The sequence below is a fragment of the Podarcis muralis genome, chromosome 1 (genome assembly GCF_964188315.1).
Source record: "Podarcis muralis chromosome 1, rPodMur119.hap1.1, whole genome shotgun sequence".
NCBI lineage: Eukaryota > Metazoa > Chordata > Lepidosauria > Squamata > Lacertidae > Podarcis > Podarcis muralis.
This window is the reverse complement of record NC_135655.1, coordinates 68690369-68710029: the sequence shown is the minus strand read 5'-3', so window position 1 is coordinate 68710029 and position 19661 is coordinate 68690369. Positions and strand designations below refer to the sequence as shown.

At 42.1% G+C, this 19661-nt stretch overlaps 1 protein-coding gene across 10 annotated transcripts in view; it reads right to left on the bottom strand.

Moving 5' to 3' along the window:
• Positions 1-19423, bottom strand: part of DENND5A (DENN domain containing 5A) — a 58324-nt gene extending 38901 nt beyond the window's left edge. For 3 of the 10 annotated variants that reach the window (XM_028731676.2, XM_028731701.2, XM_028731684.2), the window contains exons 1-4: positions 19045-19420; positions 3123-3194; positions 2461-2570; positions 446-1106 (exon numbers count right to left, since the gene is read on the bottom strand). In XM_028731676.2, coding sequence (XP_028587509.2) covers positions 446-1106; positions 2461-2570; positions 3123-3194; positions 19045-19165 — 964 coding nt within the window. In that variant the 5' untranslated portion in view covers positions 19166-19420. Of the gene's footprint in view, positions 1-445; positions 1107-2460; positions 2571-3122; positions 3195-19044 lie in introns of all 10 variants that reach the window. The other 7 variants (XM_077930547.1, XM_028731710.2, XM_028731724.2 and 4 more) reach the window with 7 other exon arrangements.
• Positions 19424-19661: the final 238 nt, after the last annotated feature.

Genomic DNA, 19661 nt, shown 5'->3' with positions numbered 1-19661 from the left:
ATGCAGACCCATTTTACAAGATCACCAGATTTTTTTATTTCATAATTTTAATGATCACCAAGGTATACTCAGACTACATCACTAAGCCAGGAGCAGAGAATTGGATTCAGCTGGCAAGCCCAATCCTTACTGAATCCTTATTGAAAAACTGGACAGAGACAACATCCATGTGGAGCTCCACTCATGGAAGATGCCTCCCCTTGATTTTTAGGGATACCCCATATTGTCTAAGCTCTTATGCTATAGCATGCTTCCATTCAGCAGTGCTTTCCAACCCTCAGTGAAGCATTTTGAAGGGCAGGGAGACCTGCCCTGGGGAGCAGGAGTAGGAGAGACAGCTTCTGCCAGCCCTGCTATGCGTACTTTACTGTGGACCCAATGCATCAGGAACAGGTGTATCTTTACCACATTGACCATCATTTATAATATAAAAAGCTATACTCACGCTGTGAATAAAGCAATATCTGAAATTCCAAAAGAGCACAGGTGAAGAGCTGAACCATATTCTCTACTCCAAGTAACTCAAAAACTTCTTTAACTGGAAAGTCAAATAATGGCAATTCACTGGTGCTTGGCCTCTGGCAGATAATTGGTCCATAAACTCCTGAAAATTTTAGTGATCTCCCTGCAGGTGGTAGGGGAACTTCATAGAGTATATTGTAGATAAAGCTTTCCAAAGGTAATGGTGGTGGTTGAGGTGAAGTTACAGCTTGGTGAAGTTGCTCAAGCACTCTCCTACATGCCTTCATGAAAGACATTGGGGTTATCAGACAAATGCACTTAGAGACATAAAGAGTGTCTCTGCTAATATCATAGGAGTTAAATCGTTGTAGCTTTGTTACAGAGGTGCCATTACATTGTTCTATGGTGCTACAGATATCTTTGTCATTGGTAGGTGGAGTTTGAAGAATATCATATTCCGCATTGTGCATGTGATATAATGTCTGCATTGCGCTACAGATTTGTTTGCTGGTAACTTCCTCATAAAATGTGAGAGAAAACCCAAATGTCCGAGAGCCATCTTCACGGGTAATGATAAAAGAATGGAACTGAGGTTCTCTGGCATCAGCTTGTGTCTTGAAAGACAGACCCTTAGGCATACATAGCTGTGGGAGAAATGAAGAAATAGAAATGTTTATTTTTATTCATCCAGGTATTTTATTAGATGAAAACACACAATAAAAAAATTGTGTTTTTATGCTGCTTTTATTTTGTATTGCATTTTAGTTTTTTGTGAGCTGCTCAGAGGCCAGCTACTATTGGGTTGCTATACTGACAGTGGTGCCTATGACACTGGTAGCTAAGCTATCTCGCCTGCACCTGTCTTATTGAAAATATATTTACTTGGGTAGATGTCATGAGTTACTCAGTGCCTTCAGGTACAAACCTGGGAGAGCAGACTCTAGAGGAAGATGAAGAGGCAGATGAGGAGGACTAGGGAGGAGTCCCAGCTGCTGCTTCCCTCCCTGTGAGGGCACACTGTTGGAGGCTAGGAAAACTTCAGAGCTGCAGCCTGGGGTGGCTGAACAGAATTCCAAGAAGGAGGGTTTAGTATTGTCTTTCAAGGCCAAACAATGGATCCCCCAATGGGAACAGACACTCCCATACCAACAGTTTATGCGCCTGCAGTCTAGACATTCTCAAAGGACTAATTTTCACAAGTAATGCATGTGCTCTCCTTTGGCTATAAAGCTTGGGTTGGGGGCACATGGGTTGGGACAACTTTGCTGCTCTTGTATGGTTTTGAACACCGTGCCCTGAATCTTGGACTTTGGAATTATGGCTTTGCTTCCAGCTCAGTTAACTCCTCCACCCTGTTTGTAGAAGCTCTGTTTGAGTTAGCTTTTATCTGTTGCTGCACCTATATTGTACTCTGCTTTAATTAACATTCTTTTTTCACTCTCAGATTGCCTCTGTTATCATGTCTGGAGCGGGAGCTAGGACAGTAGGAGAGAGGGTCAAAAGAACATATAGAAGTAGACATCATGGGTAAGAGGACAGGAAACAATATGCCTTCATGATATAGGCTTAGGAAACAATATACCTATGTGATATATGTCCCTTCTTAATCTCTCTGTGAATTCATGTGCATGTGTAAGTGTGTCTCCCAATCAGCCACGTTGTAGGTCAGTCTTCCCAAGCCTAGTGTTGTCCAGATGTTGCTGGACTCGAACTCACATCATCCCTATTCACTGGCCATGCTAGCTGGAGCTCATGGGAGCTGGAACTGAATAACACCTGATAGGCTCCATACTGAGAATGGCTATTCTAGGCTATGCTGAAGTTGGAATAAAAGTTGCTCTTAGTTAAGTCTTCATACTTTGGCCTGATTTCTGAATGAGAACAAACTTTCTAGAAGCTAATCTACATAAATGTATGCATCCTGGTCCAACATACAAATATGAATATTATAGCACCAGACCATTAGTGCAAGTGCAACAATGAAAATTAAGAACCAACCATTCCCACTGCATCCTGATCAAAAGGATTCCATTCAACATTTTCTGGATAACGAGCAAGAACTTTGGACTTGAATGTGCGTCTTAATGGAGTTTGTTCAAAGTTTTCACCTGAAAAATGAATATGAGAATCAAAATAGTTTCACTTCAAGGTTTTTTTTTTTGTGTAGATGCCAGAAAGCACACTGAGTAATAAAAGGAACAGGTTCGAATAGTTCCTTAAAGAGAAACAGGAAATGGAAAGTAGTGGTTAGCAAGAAAGTAAGCAAAATGAGGTTATAATATTGGTTGTATCTTACATACAATTAACTATGTGTGCCTTTTCTTAAATAGGTTCAGTCCAAATTATTTCATTTGCTTCATTTATTTCAAAAGTTAATCATGAGCATGTTTATTTGTTCACCAAAACCAAACCCCATTTTAAAAGTAATCCAGGAAATGCACACATAGGTAACAGATGCTAAAGTTAAGCAAAATTTAGTGCATACAAGATCAATGTTAATAGCTTTGTTATGTATTTATACCTAGAATCCATCATCTGTTAGAGAAATCAGCTGAGAAGGGAAAGCTAGAAGGCACAAAATGGTCAAGGGACAGAAATACTAGAAGAGAAATATCTGTATGAAAAAGTTTTGATCAGTTTTCCCTGTGTTTTTGTTTTACCTTCTGCTGAACTTGAAATGAAACGGCTACCACCATCTTGGGCTTTAGAGGCCTGTATATACTGGCATAATGCTATATAACAAATAAAAAGAACACTGTATTATGATTAAGTAAGTGTTAACTCTTATTATAACTATAAATCTCCTTCAAAAATAATTTCACTCAACAGGTCTATCTCCATATTTTCCAAATGCATTCAGGATATCAAACAAGCGTTACATTAAAAATCCCTTTTCAAACTGGATAGCAACAGACCTCTGAGCAGCAAACGAGAAACATCAAGGCCAGTCACCTAAATAAACATTCATATTTAGTAAAAGGAACAGGTTCAAATAGTTCCTTTAAGAGAAACAGGAATTGAAATTGGTTAGTTGATATGGATATACTGTTTTTGGAGGAACTGTGATGGTTTTGTGCTCAAAGTATAATTTCAAACAAGAAAAGGCACATGCCAGCTTCTTGTGGGGTCATCTTCTTGGTAGAGCTTTCCCATTCTACAGATAAGGCACTCTTCTCAAATCAGGATCCTGGCTAATTCACATGGATGTGCACTCAAGCGGATAAATTTTTAGCATTAGAAATTGCAGTGGAGCTATTATCATGGCTGCCCTGGCTTAGCTAGGCTAGGCTTGAAGTGACCAAGAATGTAAAGTATGATGAACAATAGAAGTAAGAGAAACAGGGTCAAGAGTGCTTAACCATTAAGTTCTCACCATGGTGACTAGCCATGACTGGGGCTACCTAGATCTAGGAAGCATATGTAGAGCTTCCAAGCAATAAAGCAACACTAACAACAAAAAAAGATATTTAAAGCAACAGGAATGTTGATAAGGTTTATTCCTAGGCCAAATGGCTAAAGTGTCTGCCCACAAACTTGAAGGACTGAGTGACTACCAGTGATTTCACAACACAGTCCTACGCATTGGTACTCAGAAAAAGCACCATTGAGTTCAATGGAACTTCCCACCCCACCCCCGCATGAGAATGTATAGGATTGCTGCCTTAGGCAAATGTAGTTTAATATTGAGTAAACTGTGCTTCTTTCTACTGGAGACATATGAATACCCTGCCAAAAAAAGAACCTCAAAGAACATATTGCTGTTAATTATTTTGGTATAACTATACTTTGTATTCAGGTGACAAATAGACAACTTTCATTAAATTTATTAAATAATTATAGAATTCAAGATGAGGCTCCTTTTAAAAGTTGCCATTCCATGCAAAAATAATGTAAGTCAAGATATGAATAACTTGCATGTATACTACTAATGCTCTGAACACCAAGAATTTTACTGTGCTAAAGGTCAAACAAAATGGTCAAAATTGCTATGCTACATCATACCACAAGCCTATTAAAGCTACATTCTCTACTTCCAGGCCCCTCCGGGCCTCTGAACTCTACCAAGGTGACATCGTCCCTTGCCAATGCAATCCCCCTCATTGGCTCTGCTTTACACTCCAAGTACTTTTACCTGGCTAGAATGCTTCCTTGAACTGAAAGCCTCTTGCTTCCTTGGATGAAAGACAGAGAGTGGTCAGAGAGTGGTGTGAGAGTGTAGAAGCTAGCCTACTGTATAAAGGTACAATTTACATTTGTTGCCTCATCCACATTTGCATCTGACCTTGCCTACCACTGGCATGGCCCTCAAGAGGTTGCCCAGAAGAGAACACAGCCCTTGGTCTGGAAAGGATTCCTCACCCATGCTCAAAACTTCTATATTGTTTTGAGCAATCACTGGTTGCTTCCAGCATCTGATAATCAGAAAGGTATACTGCTGTGCAATGAAGATTTCAAATTCAAAATAGCAGCCTCAAATGCCATTTGAGAATCTTAATCAAGTAGTTTACTACAAAGTATTTAATAAACCTAAGGACTATGAGCAATGGTTTAATGGCTTTTAATGGCAGTACTTCTCTCACTATACTTCATACAGATATAAATGCTTTCTAAATAAAGAAGGGGTTTTTTTTACTCCAAAAATAAACCTTGATCAAATGAATAGGAAAATGAGCATGTAGATGGTGACAGCTGCTATAACAATAAACCAAAATTACATGAATTAACATGATTCAAATAAACACAAAGCTTTCATCACCACCTGCAAAATGAGATGGGGGAAGCCATTTCAATACTTCATTTATTCTCAAATACACAGTAATTAAATGGCAAAAGAAGCTGATTTCACTGTGTTCTACTCATCAATGGAAAATGATTCCAGATTATACTTTAGTGTTTACTCTTTAGGGCATACTCATTCTACAAAAAATGTTGTCAACATTGGACTTGAGATTCATGACAATACAGAACATGCACAGTGAGGTCTATTTTATAAAATGTTTGGAAAAGTAAAAGGTTTAGAGATGAAATGTGTAACCCCCTATACACCACAAAGATTCCTGAAAGAAGGATGAAATACAAATGTGTTACATTCCATCTTGCAGCCTCAACTAGGCACACCAGGTAGCTCACATATAGGAATAATGCTGGGCTTACCTGTTGGATATTATCTCTGTGTGAGAGAGAATAATTTGTTCCAGAAACAGAGAAGAACAGAGAAAAAGTTTCAAGAAACAGCAGAAGGCTGAGATTGTTTTGTCTATGCAAGGATGTTTTCTGTGGAAACTGTTCTTTAGCCATGCACAGTGTTACAAGAAGTTCTGACAACAAGAGTTCTGTGTATCTTGTTGTGAGTCTCTTGCTTGCGTGTTGCGGTGAGAGTAGCAGAGAGAGTGTCTTGGACTCTTGTTGGACTCTAAGCATGCCTTGACCACAGCAGTGGTGAATGTCTTTATGTATCATTATGGTTTTATGCCTATCAAGTAAACTTCTATACTTCACTGAATCTGTACCTTCAACCCCAAAGACACTTCCAAGGAAGGAGCTGCGTTGAGATGTAACGCTGCTGAGTATGGATACTGGAACACACGCACAGCAAAAGTGTTGCCGTACCCAGTCCTTCTAAATGATCCATCAGAAGTTGATGGATTGATCCAATGTTACCAATGCCAACTATCGGGGGTGAGAGGAATAACAGAATAATGCAGAGCAGTTCCTAGAAGAGCCTACCCTATTGCACTGAGCTAACTTGGTTTTGAATGATTCTTTTTTAAGGAGGGGAGAAGTAACAGGAATCTTATTTGCTTGTTTGTTGCCTGCCAGCCATGAGTGCTAGTAGTGGGCACTTGCTTCACCTAATAAAGGGGCTCTACAGGTTGCATCCAGCACTGCAGCTCCACTGTCACAATGGACTTCCATGCGTGTAATGGAACTTCCTCTCAAATCTCCTTCAGCCCCCTTTGCAGCCTCAAAATTATCTCCAGAGCACTGTAAGATGCTGTGAGAAAGAGGTGTATGTGTGGCTATGTATATGTGAAATGCCAGAGAAAGAACTTGTGTGTGTGTGTGGTGGCAACTTTGAATATTTTTCCTGGTAACCCTGTTTTTACTAGACAACAGTATCATTGTGTAGGGGGGAATCAATATTGTGTGATATCCACAATCAAGAACAGCAGCACGTAGCTGACACCCCATGGTAAGCATCTGGTGGCAGCAGGTGCTGCGAGGACTATTAAGGGAAGTTTGGACTCAGCAGACCAGCCAAATTATTTACAGTGGTATCTCGGGTTACATATGCTACAGGTTACAGACTCCGCTAACCCAGAAATAGTACCTCGGGTTAAGAACTATGCTTCAGGATGAAAACAGAAATCGTGCTCTGGTGGCACGGCAGCAGCGGGAGGCCCCAATAGCTAAAGTGGTGCTTCAGGTTAAGAACGGACCTCCGGAACGAATTAAGTTCTTAACCCGAGGTACCACTGTACTTTGTAAGGAACCCATGGAAATCACACTCACCTATCTTTTTTGTAGGTCTGCAAACCTTAGGGCTCCCCTAAGGCTTTCAATACCTCCCTCTTACATATAGATACTGCTGTTTTAACTACATTTAGACACATACCCAGAGAATTGAGTTTTATTAGTACATTGTTTAATATCCAATGTTAAACTTACACCATAATAGCAATCTACTTCAAATAAATAAAATAAAAAGGGCAGATAATTAAAGTGACAGAAGCATTGAGAGAGCCAAAACATCTGTTTGGCCATGGTAAACTTACTCTTACACCTAACTTGTGTAAGATTTGGATTTGCATAAAAAGTCTCAAGCCCAGCTAGTTAGAACAATGCCTGAACGACGATTTGAGAGGAAATGTATCAGTTCCCCTTTTGCTCACTAATGCACTAACAGCACATTTTTACAAAAATGCAGTTATAAACACATGAAGATGCAATAAAAGTTGCTAGCTCACACAACAATAACCTTAAATAAGCATGATATTTATCTATTCACTGAGTCCCAATAAATTCAATCTGCGTTAAAAAGAAATATATCATCCAACCTTCTGTCATCTAATTGTTTCTGTATTAAGCTATCCATAAAGCAGACAATTATTGATCCAAGTTAGTCTTTCAGTATACAGCTGATTAAGTCTTGTTTTCAAAATCAAACTGGTAGCAACATTGAACTAAAAAGCCAAGCTTGGGTTTCCCAACACACAGTATAAATACTAGAAACCTGATCAGCAATATTTATGCAGTTTCTGCCTATCAAAAACATTCTTCTCTCCCACACACAAAAAGTTTCAAGAGTGACCAATTACTTCTTAACCCCATTACTGAATGAGATTATACCAATTAACAAGACAAGCTAATTTGTTAGTGACCTTGTCATTAGCAGCAAGTTTTAGGCAGGCAGCCAAGAGAGAAATAACAGGAAGCCCTGCTCTACTTCTTTATGCTTGTACCTTGCTCTGCTACTAATGACAGCTTCTTTGGTTCCTGGAGAATGTGGTTAACCTGAACAAGGTATCAAACTAGATGTTCTGGACATCCGATACCATCTTGAGGACTCTTCACTGCTGGGCAGAGCGGGGGGTAACTGCACGCAGAAGACAAGAGTGTAGGGTGGGAAGGTGGAGAAAACTGGGAGGTTGTCTGACGCTAGAGGGGAGGGTGAAGTACACCTAAAAATAACTTACTACTGCCACCCATCTATGATGACATTCATGAGTCTTACAAGTTGGATGAAAACACCCAAGAGAGTTTTTCAAAATTTAACACAGCATTAGTTTGCGTTTAACTTTATTAGCTTCAAATAACTCTATTCAGATATTCAGTCAAATGCATGAGAGCCCCAGCCCCTAAAGGGTGTGTGGACCATGCTGCTCCTAATGTCCCTATGTATGCCTTGAGTGCCTCTGCACCCAGCCTTCATGCATTTGCTAATAGTCAGTAGGGGGATTCTAAGTGCTCAATCACATGCAGAATTCAGTAGTGAATGGAGTGGCACCACCGGTAGGGGTACATTGCTGACCTGGTTTCCCAATGCTGCACATTTCTGTTGGTTACAGGGAAGGGGAGGGATAAGGCAGCAGGGAGCTTGGTACAGGCACAGGTGCAGTGGCAGTTTCCCTCTTGGTAACTGGCAACAATGTGCAGTGCTGGGAAGCTAGGTCAGCAGTTAAGCCCCACTTAGGCCACCAGTCCTGCACACTAAATGTGCAAAAGTGCAGAAGGAAACGAGCAGGGACAGCAACCCACACTCCCTACATAGTATGTAACCTCAAACATTCAACTGAATATCTGGATAAGACTATTCATGGCAATTGGCCAAGGACGAACCTAACTCACAATGTTGTTATATGGATAAAATAGAGAAAGGGAGAACCATGTATGCCACATTGAGTTCCTTGGAGGAAAGGTGGGATATAATTATTACAACAACAAGAATAAGAGCTGGAGTCTGGAGGGCCACAGGTTCCACATACCTATCATACCTGTGCACCAAATTGTGACTAATTTATTTCACGAGTTTGACTTATCTACTTTTCACTAACTGCAATCAAGCATCTACCCACTTCTGAATGTGTAAAAAAACCCCACCAAACTCCTATATCTTCCATTGTGGGGTTTTGTTTGTCTTGACCACCATAGCCTCATCATCTTTTCTGCACTTCCCTCCTGTAACTTTTTCTATTGCATCCTCAGTATTCTCAGTCCTTCCCCTTCCCATGACTTGTGCATGCAGTCTAGAGGGTTTGTATACTGTTAAAATGTTTAATAGTGGTGGTACCCCATTTTAGCTTTCATCTCTTATTAGCTGGTAAGATGCTGAATTCTAGCAACATTCAATTTCCTAAGGCAGCACAGGGCAGTTAAATATACACCATAATCTGGACTCTGTTGGGAGGTTTCTCCTATTTTATGATTTATGCCTGAGGATAAAGCAATAACTTTTGGCAATTTGATTAAGTTCATGAATAATAATAATAAAAAAGAACTAAATTACTTCAAGGATCAGCAAATGTAGGGAGACTAATACAATTCATGTTTTTAGGCCAATATCCTATCTAATTTATTTAAAATATTTCAATGTATAATATGTAATGCCCAAAATAATGCAAGGTATTACCTAGTAGCCATATATCTTGGAAAGGAAGCAACTGACCCTAAATGACAACTTTGCAAATAACTGTGGCCTATTTGTGGAACATGGGACGCGGGTGGCACTGTGGTCTAAATCACAGAGCCTAGGGCTTGCCGATCAGAGGGTTGGAGGTTCGAATCCCCGCAACGGGGTGAACTCCCATTGTTCAGTCCCTGCTCCTGCTAACCTAGCAGTTTGAAAGCAGGTCAAAGTGCAATTAGATAAATAGGTACCACTCTGGCGGGAAGGTAAATGGTGTTTCCGTGCGCTGCTCTGGTTCGCCAGAAGCGGCTTAGTCATGCTGGCCACATGACCCGGAAGCTGTCTGCAGACAAACGCCAGCCCCCTCAGCCAGTAAAGCGAGATGAGCGCTGCAACCCCAGAGTCGTCCGAAACTGGACTTTAACAGTCAAGGGTCCCTTTACCTTTACCTATTTGTGGAACAAAGCGCAACAGTTTTAAAAAGAAGAGGAAATAACACTATCTACCTGTAGTAGTGGCCCATGGGGGAAAACAGTGTTGCTGACCTGTTTTTTCCTGTGTCACTGACAGTTAGCAAGAAGGGGAGACACAAGGCAGTGAGGAATGCAGCATGGGCGCAGTGGTAGAACAATCTGATGCTCCTGCCATTGCGCCCACATTGAGTTCCCCACTTCCTTGTTTCTCCCTCTCTTGGTAACTGACATCAACATATGGCATTGAGAAGATAGGACAGCAACATGACCCCACCCACACTGCCCTGCCAGTCGCTACTGTCTGTCTGACAGCCTCAAATCTGAGCAGAATAATCAATTTGCCATGTACAGTTAGATTAATATTCCTGACAATGTTGCATTATATGAATTATTTTTTCCATAAAAACAGGCAAGATTGAGTATCCTAAGGTACTAACATAAAAAACAACATTTTCATAGACTTTCAAATCTGATGAGTGGTCAGGGGAAACAGTTGTTTGTTTGTTTGTTTGTTTGTTTGTTTGTTTGTTTGTTTGTTATTAAATTTGTATACCACCCTTGAGCTGAAGATCACAGGGGGTTCACAATATTTAAATACAAAATGAGTTACTATTTAGCTAGTAACACAAGATGTAACCAAGTAAAGTTTAATATTATGCATACAGCTGAAGTTTTAAAAGTTAATTGTTCATTTGTGGAATTGGATAACATAATATTTAAACACCTTGAGACATTTCTGAAGTTAACTATGATCTAAATATTTGCCTCAATATTGAGTGGAGTCAATTATTGCTGTCAATTTTGAGTTTTGCAGACACACATTGTAAAGCTAACAGACAGACTTTTAAAGGCTACTTAGAGAGACAAAGGAATGACTTGTTTACTCAGGTTTTATAAATTATGCTCTCCTACTCAGGGTTGTAAATATACAGCCAAATACAAAAACATGGTATCACAACATCAGCCATAAAGCAGCCTATCATATCAGCCTGCAGACTCCAAAGAAGCTTCACAGCTGCTCTTACTTACATCAGCTACTCCATTCTTCACTGCAATATCAGCTACCACAGCACGTCTGCTCAGCTCCCAAAGAAACAAAAGAGCTCTTTGGTATTCTGCAACATGGCAAGCAGCATAAGCTTCTTCGGGGGGGGGGGGGGGAGAAAGAAAACTGGGTGATATAGGACAGCAACATGTACAGAGGATTTCACAAGTGCCATTGCAAACCTCAACCTCAAATTCTTGCCCTATCGCTGCAGAATTTATGAAATAAAAGCCATTTCACATAACATAATGGCTTCTCCATCAATTTTAATACCAGTCAATGAATAAGTTTAGTCACTAAGAACTCTATTTGCACTTTACATAATTTGGGAAAGAACTAGGATCCGTTTAATTTCGTGCAGATGTACTGCAGCTAACTAGCCTTTGGAAATAACTGCTCCCATTAGTGGTCTACTCACATACACCACATAAAACAGGAGTTAGCTCACTGAAGTCTGCAGCTATGCTTTTCCCGCCCCAAAATTCACACTGGCAATCCTGGAAGGTTTTGTGTGGAGAAGTTGGTGAGGTGTGGCCACACAGTCAAGCTTGGATATAGATATAGAACATTCATGTTTAAGCATTTTTGTTCATCATTACATGCAAGTATCTACTGAAAACCCAACAGATGCTCTTGAAAACAAGTAGTCATTCTGAAGGCCATCAGGGGTAGTGAAAAATAAGGGAGCTCAGGCTTTTCTCTACCCAACGCTCTAACTTTTTAATGTTTTTAATGTTTAATGTTTTTCTGTGCTTAAAGATTTTAATTTGTTGGAAGCCGCCCAGAGTAGCTGTGGCAACCCAGTCAGATGAGCAGCATATATTTTACTTTCTTTCTTTCTTTCTTTCTTTCTTTCTTTCTTTCTTTCTTTCTTTTTATTCTCACAATCCAATTTTATTTTATTATTTCTAGCTTGCCTTGCCAAAAAATGTTCAGGCTTATAGAACAAGAAAACTTTAAAATATAACATAAATAATAGCAAATAAAAGGAGGTAGGGGGGGAAACAGTTCAATAAAAATACTAAAATGCCATGGAAATCAACAATACAATGCTATACATGTTTGCTTAGAAGTAAATCACACGGAGTCCATTAAGACTATATCCAAAATAAGTGTATATAAGAAGCTGACATACTATTGTTGATAAAGAAGTTGGGAATGGGAAGCCACTGGAGTAGAAGACATCAAGCTGTGTCAGAGGCAATAAGCCTCCAAATATCATTTGCTGAGATTAACAAGTGATAGAATGTTGCTGCACTGAGGTCCTGTTATGGTTTCTAATGAGTATTTGGCTGGCCATGGTGAGAACTGGATGCTAGAATGAAACATTGCCATGATGCAGCAGGCTGTTCTTAAGTTTATACGAAACTGAAGGTGTTGAAAAAGGGAGTTACCCAAGGCAGGAGGCTGGAGTTTTAATTGCAGACACAGCTCAAGCACAGAACAAGAAAAATAACAAAAAGGACTTGCTCAATGAGTAGAGTCCATTCCCAGACATGGAGTAAAGGCCCACTAGGACACCATATCATTAGCAAGCGGAGGTGGGGAAAGGCACACATAGTTTCTGTGGCTGTGTCATTTCAGTCAGGAAGAGTGGAGAGAAAACAAATGATTGACCCAGCAAAGGCATCTATGGTGCCTCTGACGTGTTGGTTCACTCGGTGGGCAGCATAGGGAGGAAAGAGGCCACCTGATAACTTTTCACTTGGAAAAGATATCCATGGTGTCTCTGCTTCACTCCGGGTCAGTGTAGAAACTGAGATATGAAATCTAGGAACTAAATGGCACCTTAAACCTAGGTTATGGGCGCAACAACACATTTTTTTAATAACAAGCATATTTTTTTTCTAGGCGCATTTTTTAATAACAAGAATACAAAGCTGAAAATGAATGAACTGCAGCTAAAATATTATGTTCATTTTTCCCATGTTCTAGTCCTTCCCCTGCCCACCCCACTAATATTCTTAAGAGGGTCTCTTCGCCAGTCTTCAGAGAGTAGCTGTAAGTAGGGAGACAGAAAAAGGTCCTCCTTTCCTTCCACTCTGCAGTTTTGATCTGAAATCTTAGGCACAGTACTGTGCCCAGAGCTCAAAAACTGTGTGCGCTAATGAAATTCCCTGTTGCAAAATGCGCCTAGAACAATGGGAGTTTCGAACACTGCTCAGGGTGGAGTGACAAGAGGCCAATCTGTGCCAACAGGAGCAGGTGACTGAGCAGTGACTGCCTCCTCCACCCTTCTTTCTGCCTCACACCCACTGGTATTGACCTACTCTGCCGGCCTTTGTCCATACCTAAACCTGACTTCTCTTCCCCTACAGCCCAAGGCAGCAAGAAAAAGGCCACCAAATAGCTGCAAGTGAGTTAGTACAGTGGGAGGCAGGACACAAGCCCCTTCTCTCCCATCACCATCCATTTAGCTCCTCACAAGTGGGTATAGGGAGGGGAATATTTTGGCTTTGAATGCTCTCTCCCATAAAAGTTCTCTGTGTTCTCCCTTATTACAAATTCTCCTCCGATGAATGACAGTTCACTCTTGCAGAAGGTCTCAACTGAACACTTACAGAGGTTGTCTGAAATTGGGCCAGAGCTCACAAGTTATGCACCATTGCTTTACTGTAACTAATATCACTTTAAAGTTTATAATAATAAAATCACATATATGAAAACTGTTATTATATACAACTACCATTTGTAAGTTATATTCTTGAATAAACCCTAGAAGGCAGCACAACATTTATTTCCTAGAATAAATTTGTCTATAGCCTTGCTAAGCGTTCCAGCAACAACTGTCAGTTTCCCAGTGAACTATGGGTAGTGTTAAAAAAAGTTTCACTCAGAGAAGATCCATTAAAATTAATGGATTTAACTTAGTCATATTCACTAAATTAATGGATCTACTCTGAGTAAAAGTAGTTGAATACCATCCAGAGAGATTGTGCTCAAGGCAATCTTAACTCTGAGGAAAACTGCAGCGTGCAGCAAATTACTGTTAGTGTTTTTAAGAATAGCTTTTATTTAGGAATCCTATTTTCCTTCCCTCCGCCTCTCCACACTGTAATACCAGTGCTTTATTTGAACAATTGCCACTTATTAGACAAATTGTTTCAGCAGAACAAAGATGCCTTTATAGCTAAAAATGCATTCAGCAGAGGAAAATCTACACAATATCCCTTTTTACTCCAGTAAACATATCTTTCAGGAAACACCAAAATTTTAAAAGTCTGCTAAATTCAAATTGTAGTTCTCAGAGGAATTGCAGTAGGAGCTGTGTCAATTTTAAATCTAAGGACCAAGGTATGAAAACTGTTGAAACTGCTTTAATACACAACACACATCACAATTATAGTTTGCAAAAGGCATAAAGCAAGATGGAAACAACCTCACCTAATTTATGTGGACTTGAAGTTCATCCTAAACTTACTCTTAGAAATTTTCCCTTTAAAATATAGTGGCTTCACCAGACTACATCACTTTTGTCATCTGACTTAATTCTTTGTCATCTAAAAAATAACAATGCTTTATTCCACCCTGACTCGTTTTACACAGCAGGGGTCTCTATTCATTCCTTTCCTCCAAGAGGCTTCCACTCCCCTTGCATGCATTTAAAGGCAGAAATTATCCCTGACTTTGTACTTCTCATTTTGTCTTTTGGGTCTTAACTTTGTAATGTAAATATAATAAAATTTTCACTTGTCAACTATTAATGTCATTTTGCCTTACAAATGTGTCTCAAAGTCAATGCCCAGCTGTACATGCCACAGGAACAAGTGCAGAAAGTCTGCTTGTTCCCAAGGTAAGGAGCAGCTGATGTGCTCCAGCCAATGTTGTACACAGGTTCATAAGCCCTTTTAAAGGGTAGCAGCAGGGCCCCAAGCATCACGCCTGCTTCAGGTTCCATAACCCTCTGGGTAGACCTGCTTCTAAAGGAATTGCATGGGGGACACCTCATATGTGAACTGACTCATGGTTTGGTGAGTCGAGTGATGACCTGAGTTCATTCAAATCCAAGCTCAGTCATGGGCTTCCTGGATAGTTTTGGGTAAGTCACTATTTCTCAATCTGTTCCAAAGTAAATAATAATAGAATTAATAAGTAGCAGGGTAAAAATAATATGAGCTCCCACTCAGAGTTGTTAAGCTGTTAAATGAGATATTGTGAAACTTCTAGCATCTTACATGTACCATTTAGATAAATAAAGAAGAGGTACACAATATAATACAACTTTTTACTTCGGGATTCCTAACAAAATAACATGGGCAAAGCAATCTAACCTGTGGGGAACTCTGTGGTAGAGTCATCAACTTCTTCAGAGCCCTACTGTCTCATAGTGCATAAGACAAATAGTTTATCATTTTGCAAGCCACACCTGCCCATTGCAGCCTATGGAAGGAAATAAACTATGCAAGTTCCATGGCTAGCATAATTTTAGGAGTTTTGGGGAAACAGATCAGGATAACAAGGAAAAATTGGATATGGGGATACATGGACTCTCCTGACATATAAGTCTGCATGCTAGACTGGAATGTTATATATCACTTAACACAAGATCACACCAGACTTTATTCCAGATAATCCAGAGATTAGTATTTCCATAGCTTTGCTCACACTAAGGAGCACACTATATGGAAAGCTTAGTACAAAATACTTCACCATTTTATATGAAATCTATGCCTCAAAGTCTATGAGGCAATATGGAAAAACAACAAGGAAGTAAACATAAACAGAACTCCCAATCATGCAAATATTCTTCATTTTCAACCACTTATTTTACAGACAAAATTATGCAGTTAGTTTAATCCTCCAATAAATTACACATACCTTATTAAAGTAGATGCTAAGATCTGTACAGCAGTTTATATGTACCAATCTACTACCAGTGCCAAAACAGAAAAAGTTAACACTGATCTGGTAAAATATATATAAAAAAAAATTTTAAAATTGTCCAGTAGCACCTTAGAGACCAACTAAGTTTGTTCTTGGTATAAGCTTTCATGTACATGCACACTTCTTCAGATGCACTGAAACTGAAGTCACCAGACCCTTATATATAGTGCTAAGGGTCTGGTGACTTCTGTTTCAGTGTATCTGAAGAAGTGTGCATATACAAGCTGATACCAAGAACAAACTTAGTTGGTCTTTAATAATTATGTGGCTCTAGTCCATGAATGTTTATGACACAGTAACAGTGTAACCCACTCTATGCATGCTTTTGTGGAGCAAAAGGTAGTATGCATAGAACTGCAGCCATTAATTTTTAAGGAACCCCAAGATCATTCGTTCAATACATAGAATGATTATTTGCTGGTTGTATCTTGTGTTGGTTTTTGCCTATACCCATGTCTATGCATTTCTTAATCTTGTAAACATAAATAGTTTACATTTTATGTGTTGTTGCTTACTCTTACCAGATCAGTTCTAGATTCAGGTAGGTAGCCGTGTTGGTCTGACGCAGTCGAAATATATTAAAAAATTAAAAAATTGTCCAGTAACACCTTTATATGTATGTAAAGGTAAGGGAAAGGGACGCGGGTGGCACTGTGGGTAAAACCTCAGCGCCTAGGGCTTGCCGATCGCATGGTCGGCGGTTCGAATCCCCGTGGCAGGGTGAGCTCCCGTCTTTGGTCCCAGCTCCTGCCGACCTAGCAGTTTGAAAGCACTGCAAGTAGATAAATAGGTACCGCTTTATAGCGGGAAGGTAAACGGCGTTTCCGTGTGCTGCGCTGGTGCCGGCTCACCAGAGCAGCTTCGTCACGCTGGCCACGTGACCCGGAAGTGTCTCCAGACAGCGCTGGCCCCCGGCCTCTTAAGTGAGATGGGCGCACAACCCTAGAGTCGGACACGACTGGCCTGTACGGGCAGGGGTACCTTTACCTTTACCTAAAGGTAAGGGACCCCTGGACGGTTAAGTCCAGTCAAAGGCAACTATGGGGTGCGGCACTCATCTTGCTTCAGGCCAAGGGAACCGGGTCATGTGGCCAGAATTACTAAACCGCTTCTGGAGCAACAAGACATCATGATGGAAGCCAAAGCACACTTAAATGCTGTTTACCAGCCCACCGCAATGGTACCTATTTATCTACTTGCACTGGCATGCTTTCGAACTGCTACGTTGGCAGAAGCTGGAACAGAGCAACAGGAGCTCACGCCGTCACACAGATTCGAATTGCCAACCTTCCGATCACCAAACCCAAGAGCAGGGGTCTGCAACCCGCGGCTCCGGAGCCGCATGTGGCTCTTTTACACCTTTGCCGCGGCTCCGGGGTGGATACTAGCGAGGGAAGGAGGCAAATTGTGCGCCCCGACACTCCCCACTGTGGTGGGCGCTGTACTGGCTGTGGCGTCGCATGGGGGCGGTGCGTGCGTTAGTCACGCACCATCCCGACGTCACCTTCCCGCCCGCTGTCAGATCGGACATTAAGGTAAGAAACAATATATGCAGTGTTATATTTGTTTTAAATGTCGCAATGGTTTTGCGGCTCCCAGGTGTTTTTTTTCTTCGGAAACGGGTCCAAGTGGCTCTTTTTGTCTTAAAGGTTGCAGACCCCTGCCCAAGAGGCTCAGTGATTTAGACCACAGAGCCACCCACATCCCTTATATGCATGAAGTATTAGCAGTTATGGGACTCTCAAGAGTCCCATGAACTGCAAGAAGATGAAACCTATCCATTCTTAAGGAAATCAGCCCTGAGTGCTCACTGGAAGGACAGATCCTGAAGCTGAGGCTCCAATACTTTGGCCACCTCATGAGGAGAGAAGTCTCCCTGGAAAAGACCCTGATGTTGGGAAAGATGGAGGGCACAAGGAGAAGGGGACGACAGAGGACGAGATGGTTGGACAATGTTCTCAAAGCTACCAGAATGAGTTTAACCAAACTGCGGGAGGCAGTAGAAGACAGGAGCGCCTGGCGTGCTCTGGTCCATGGGGTCACAAAGAGTTGGACACAACTAAATGACTAAACAACAATTACCAGTTATATAGGTTTTGAAGGGGGAAATTATTAAGTTGTGCCAAAAGACTATGAAAGGCAAGAGTTCTAGACTCGCAACCATTCCTTATACTTCTGCAAATATGGTTCCTAAATTGCTGCTACCAGTGGTTTCATCTTGTGGCCGAGTGTCTTCTTTTTCCTCCTCTTCCATCTCCATGAGCAGCCCTTTGCATCCTACCACATATTTTAAATGATTATTTATTTTGTAGGATTACAAAAATAAATACAGTACCAGTTTCCACTGTCAGGAATAAGTGGGCAGAAGGATGTTAATCTGAAGTCAGGGCAGCATTTCAGGAAGAGGTTAAAGGAACAACAGTGTAAACACACACAAAAATAAAGTGCACTAGATTTCACCTCCCCGCAGTGAAATTAATGCCACTGCTGTGGCAACCGCTGCCACATGACCCTTAAAACTGCTTTTTGCATCCCACAGCGACAGCAAGATGCAACATCTCCTTATTATGAAGGCCAAGTGCTCTGGGAGCAGGGAGGAGGAGGGAGGAGGAGGAAGGGAGAGAATGAGGGTCCTGTTGCTGCCAAAACAAAGCAGGGGCTGCTTCCACCCGCCGCCGCCGCTGCCAAGTAGCCCAGGCACAGCAGCTCCTCCTGAGCTGGCAAGGAGGGGAGACGACATCCATGAAGCCCCTCTCGCCTCAGCAGACGCGAAAGAAGCCGCTTCTCCAAGGGGACCGACGGCAACCCCTCAGCCCCGAACTGGGTCGCCCCTCACCCGCGCCAGGCAGGGGCTGAAGTAAAGCCGCTGTCAAAAGCGCCCCCCCCCCCTTCCCGGCCTAAATAAAATAATAATGATGATGATGCCCCGGCTGGGCTGATTTCCTCTCCCCTCCGCCGCCTCCCTCCCTGGAGGGCAGAGCACGTCGACGCCGGGCGGCAGAGCAGCCCTCGGGCTCTCGGAGGGAGGCTGGCGGGGCTGCCGTCTGACTCACCCGAGAGCTCGTCCGGCTCCAGACCAGTCTCGGTGTCCAGCCCGCAGATCACGAAGTAGTCGGCGAAGCGGCCAGGAGCGGACGAAGAGGAGCCGCTGCTGCTGCCGCCGTCGCCGCTCATGCTGGACGGGGCCCCCAGCGAGGCGGGACGGCTCAAGCCGCCCAGCAGCAGCGAGAGGGAGCGTTTCGGGGCGCTACCGCCGAGGCTCCTGGCCGCCCAGCTGCGGCAGACGCGGCTGCTTCAGGGGCCCCCGCTGCTGCCTCCATGACGGAGCGGCCAGGGCCGCATGGCATTGTGGGTAGCAAGGCCTGACACTCGGGCGAGGGAACACACATAACAGGGCGCTCTCCCCCCTCAGCTCCTCTCTTCCCAGATGTTTCCGGGGGGGGGGAGGCGGGAGAGAAGGAGGAATAGAAGCGAGGACCGCAATGCTGCGCAGGCGCAGGGAGCAGAAAGGATGACGTGATGCTCCTTGCAGTGTGGTTTTTTGAGAAGACTCTGGGAGGAGCGGCGCGAGGGGATAAAGCCCATTTCCTCGCCCGCTGTTGGTTCTTTCCTCAGCACCGGATAGAGTTAGAGCCCAGTCTTTTCTCTCAACGGACATTTCCGCCTCTCT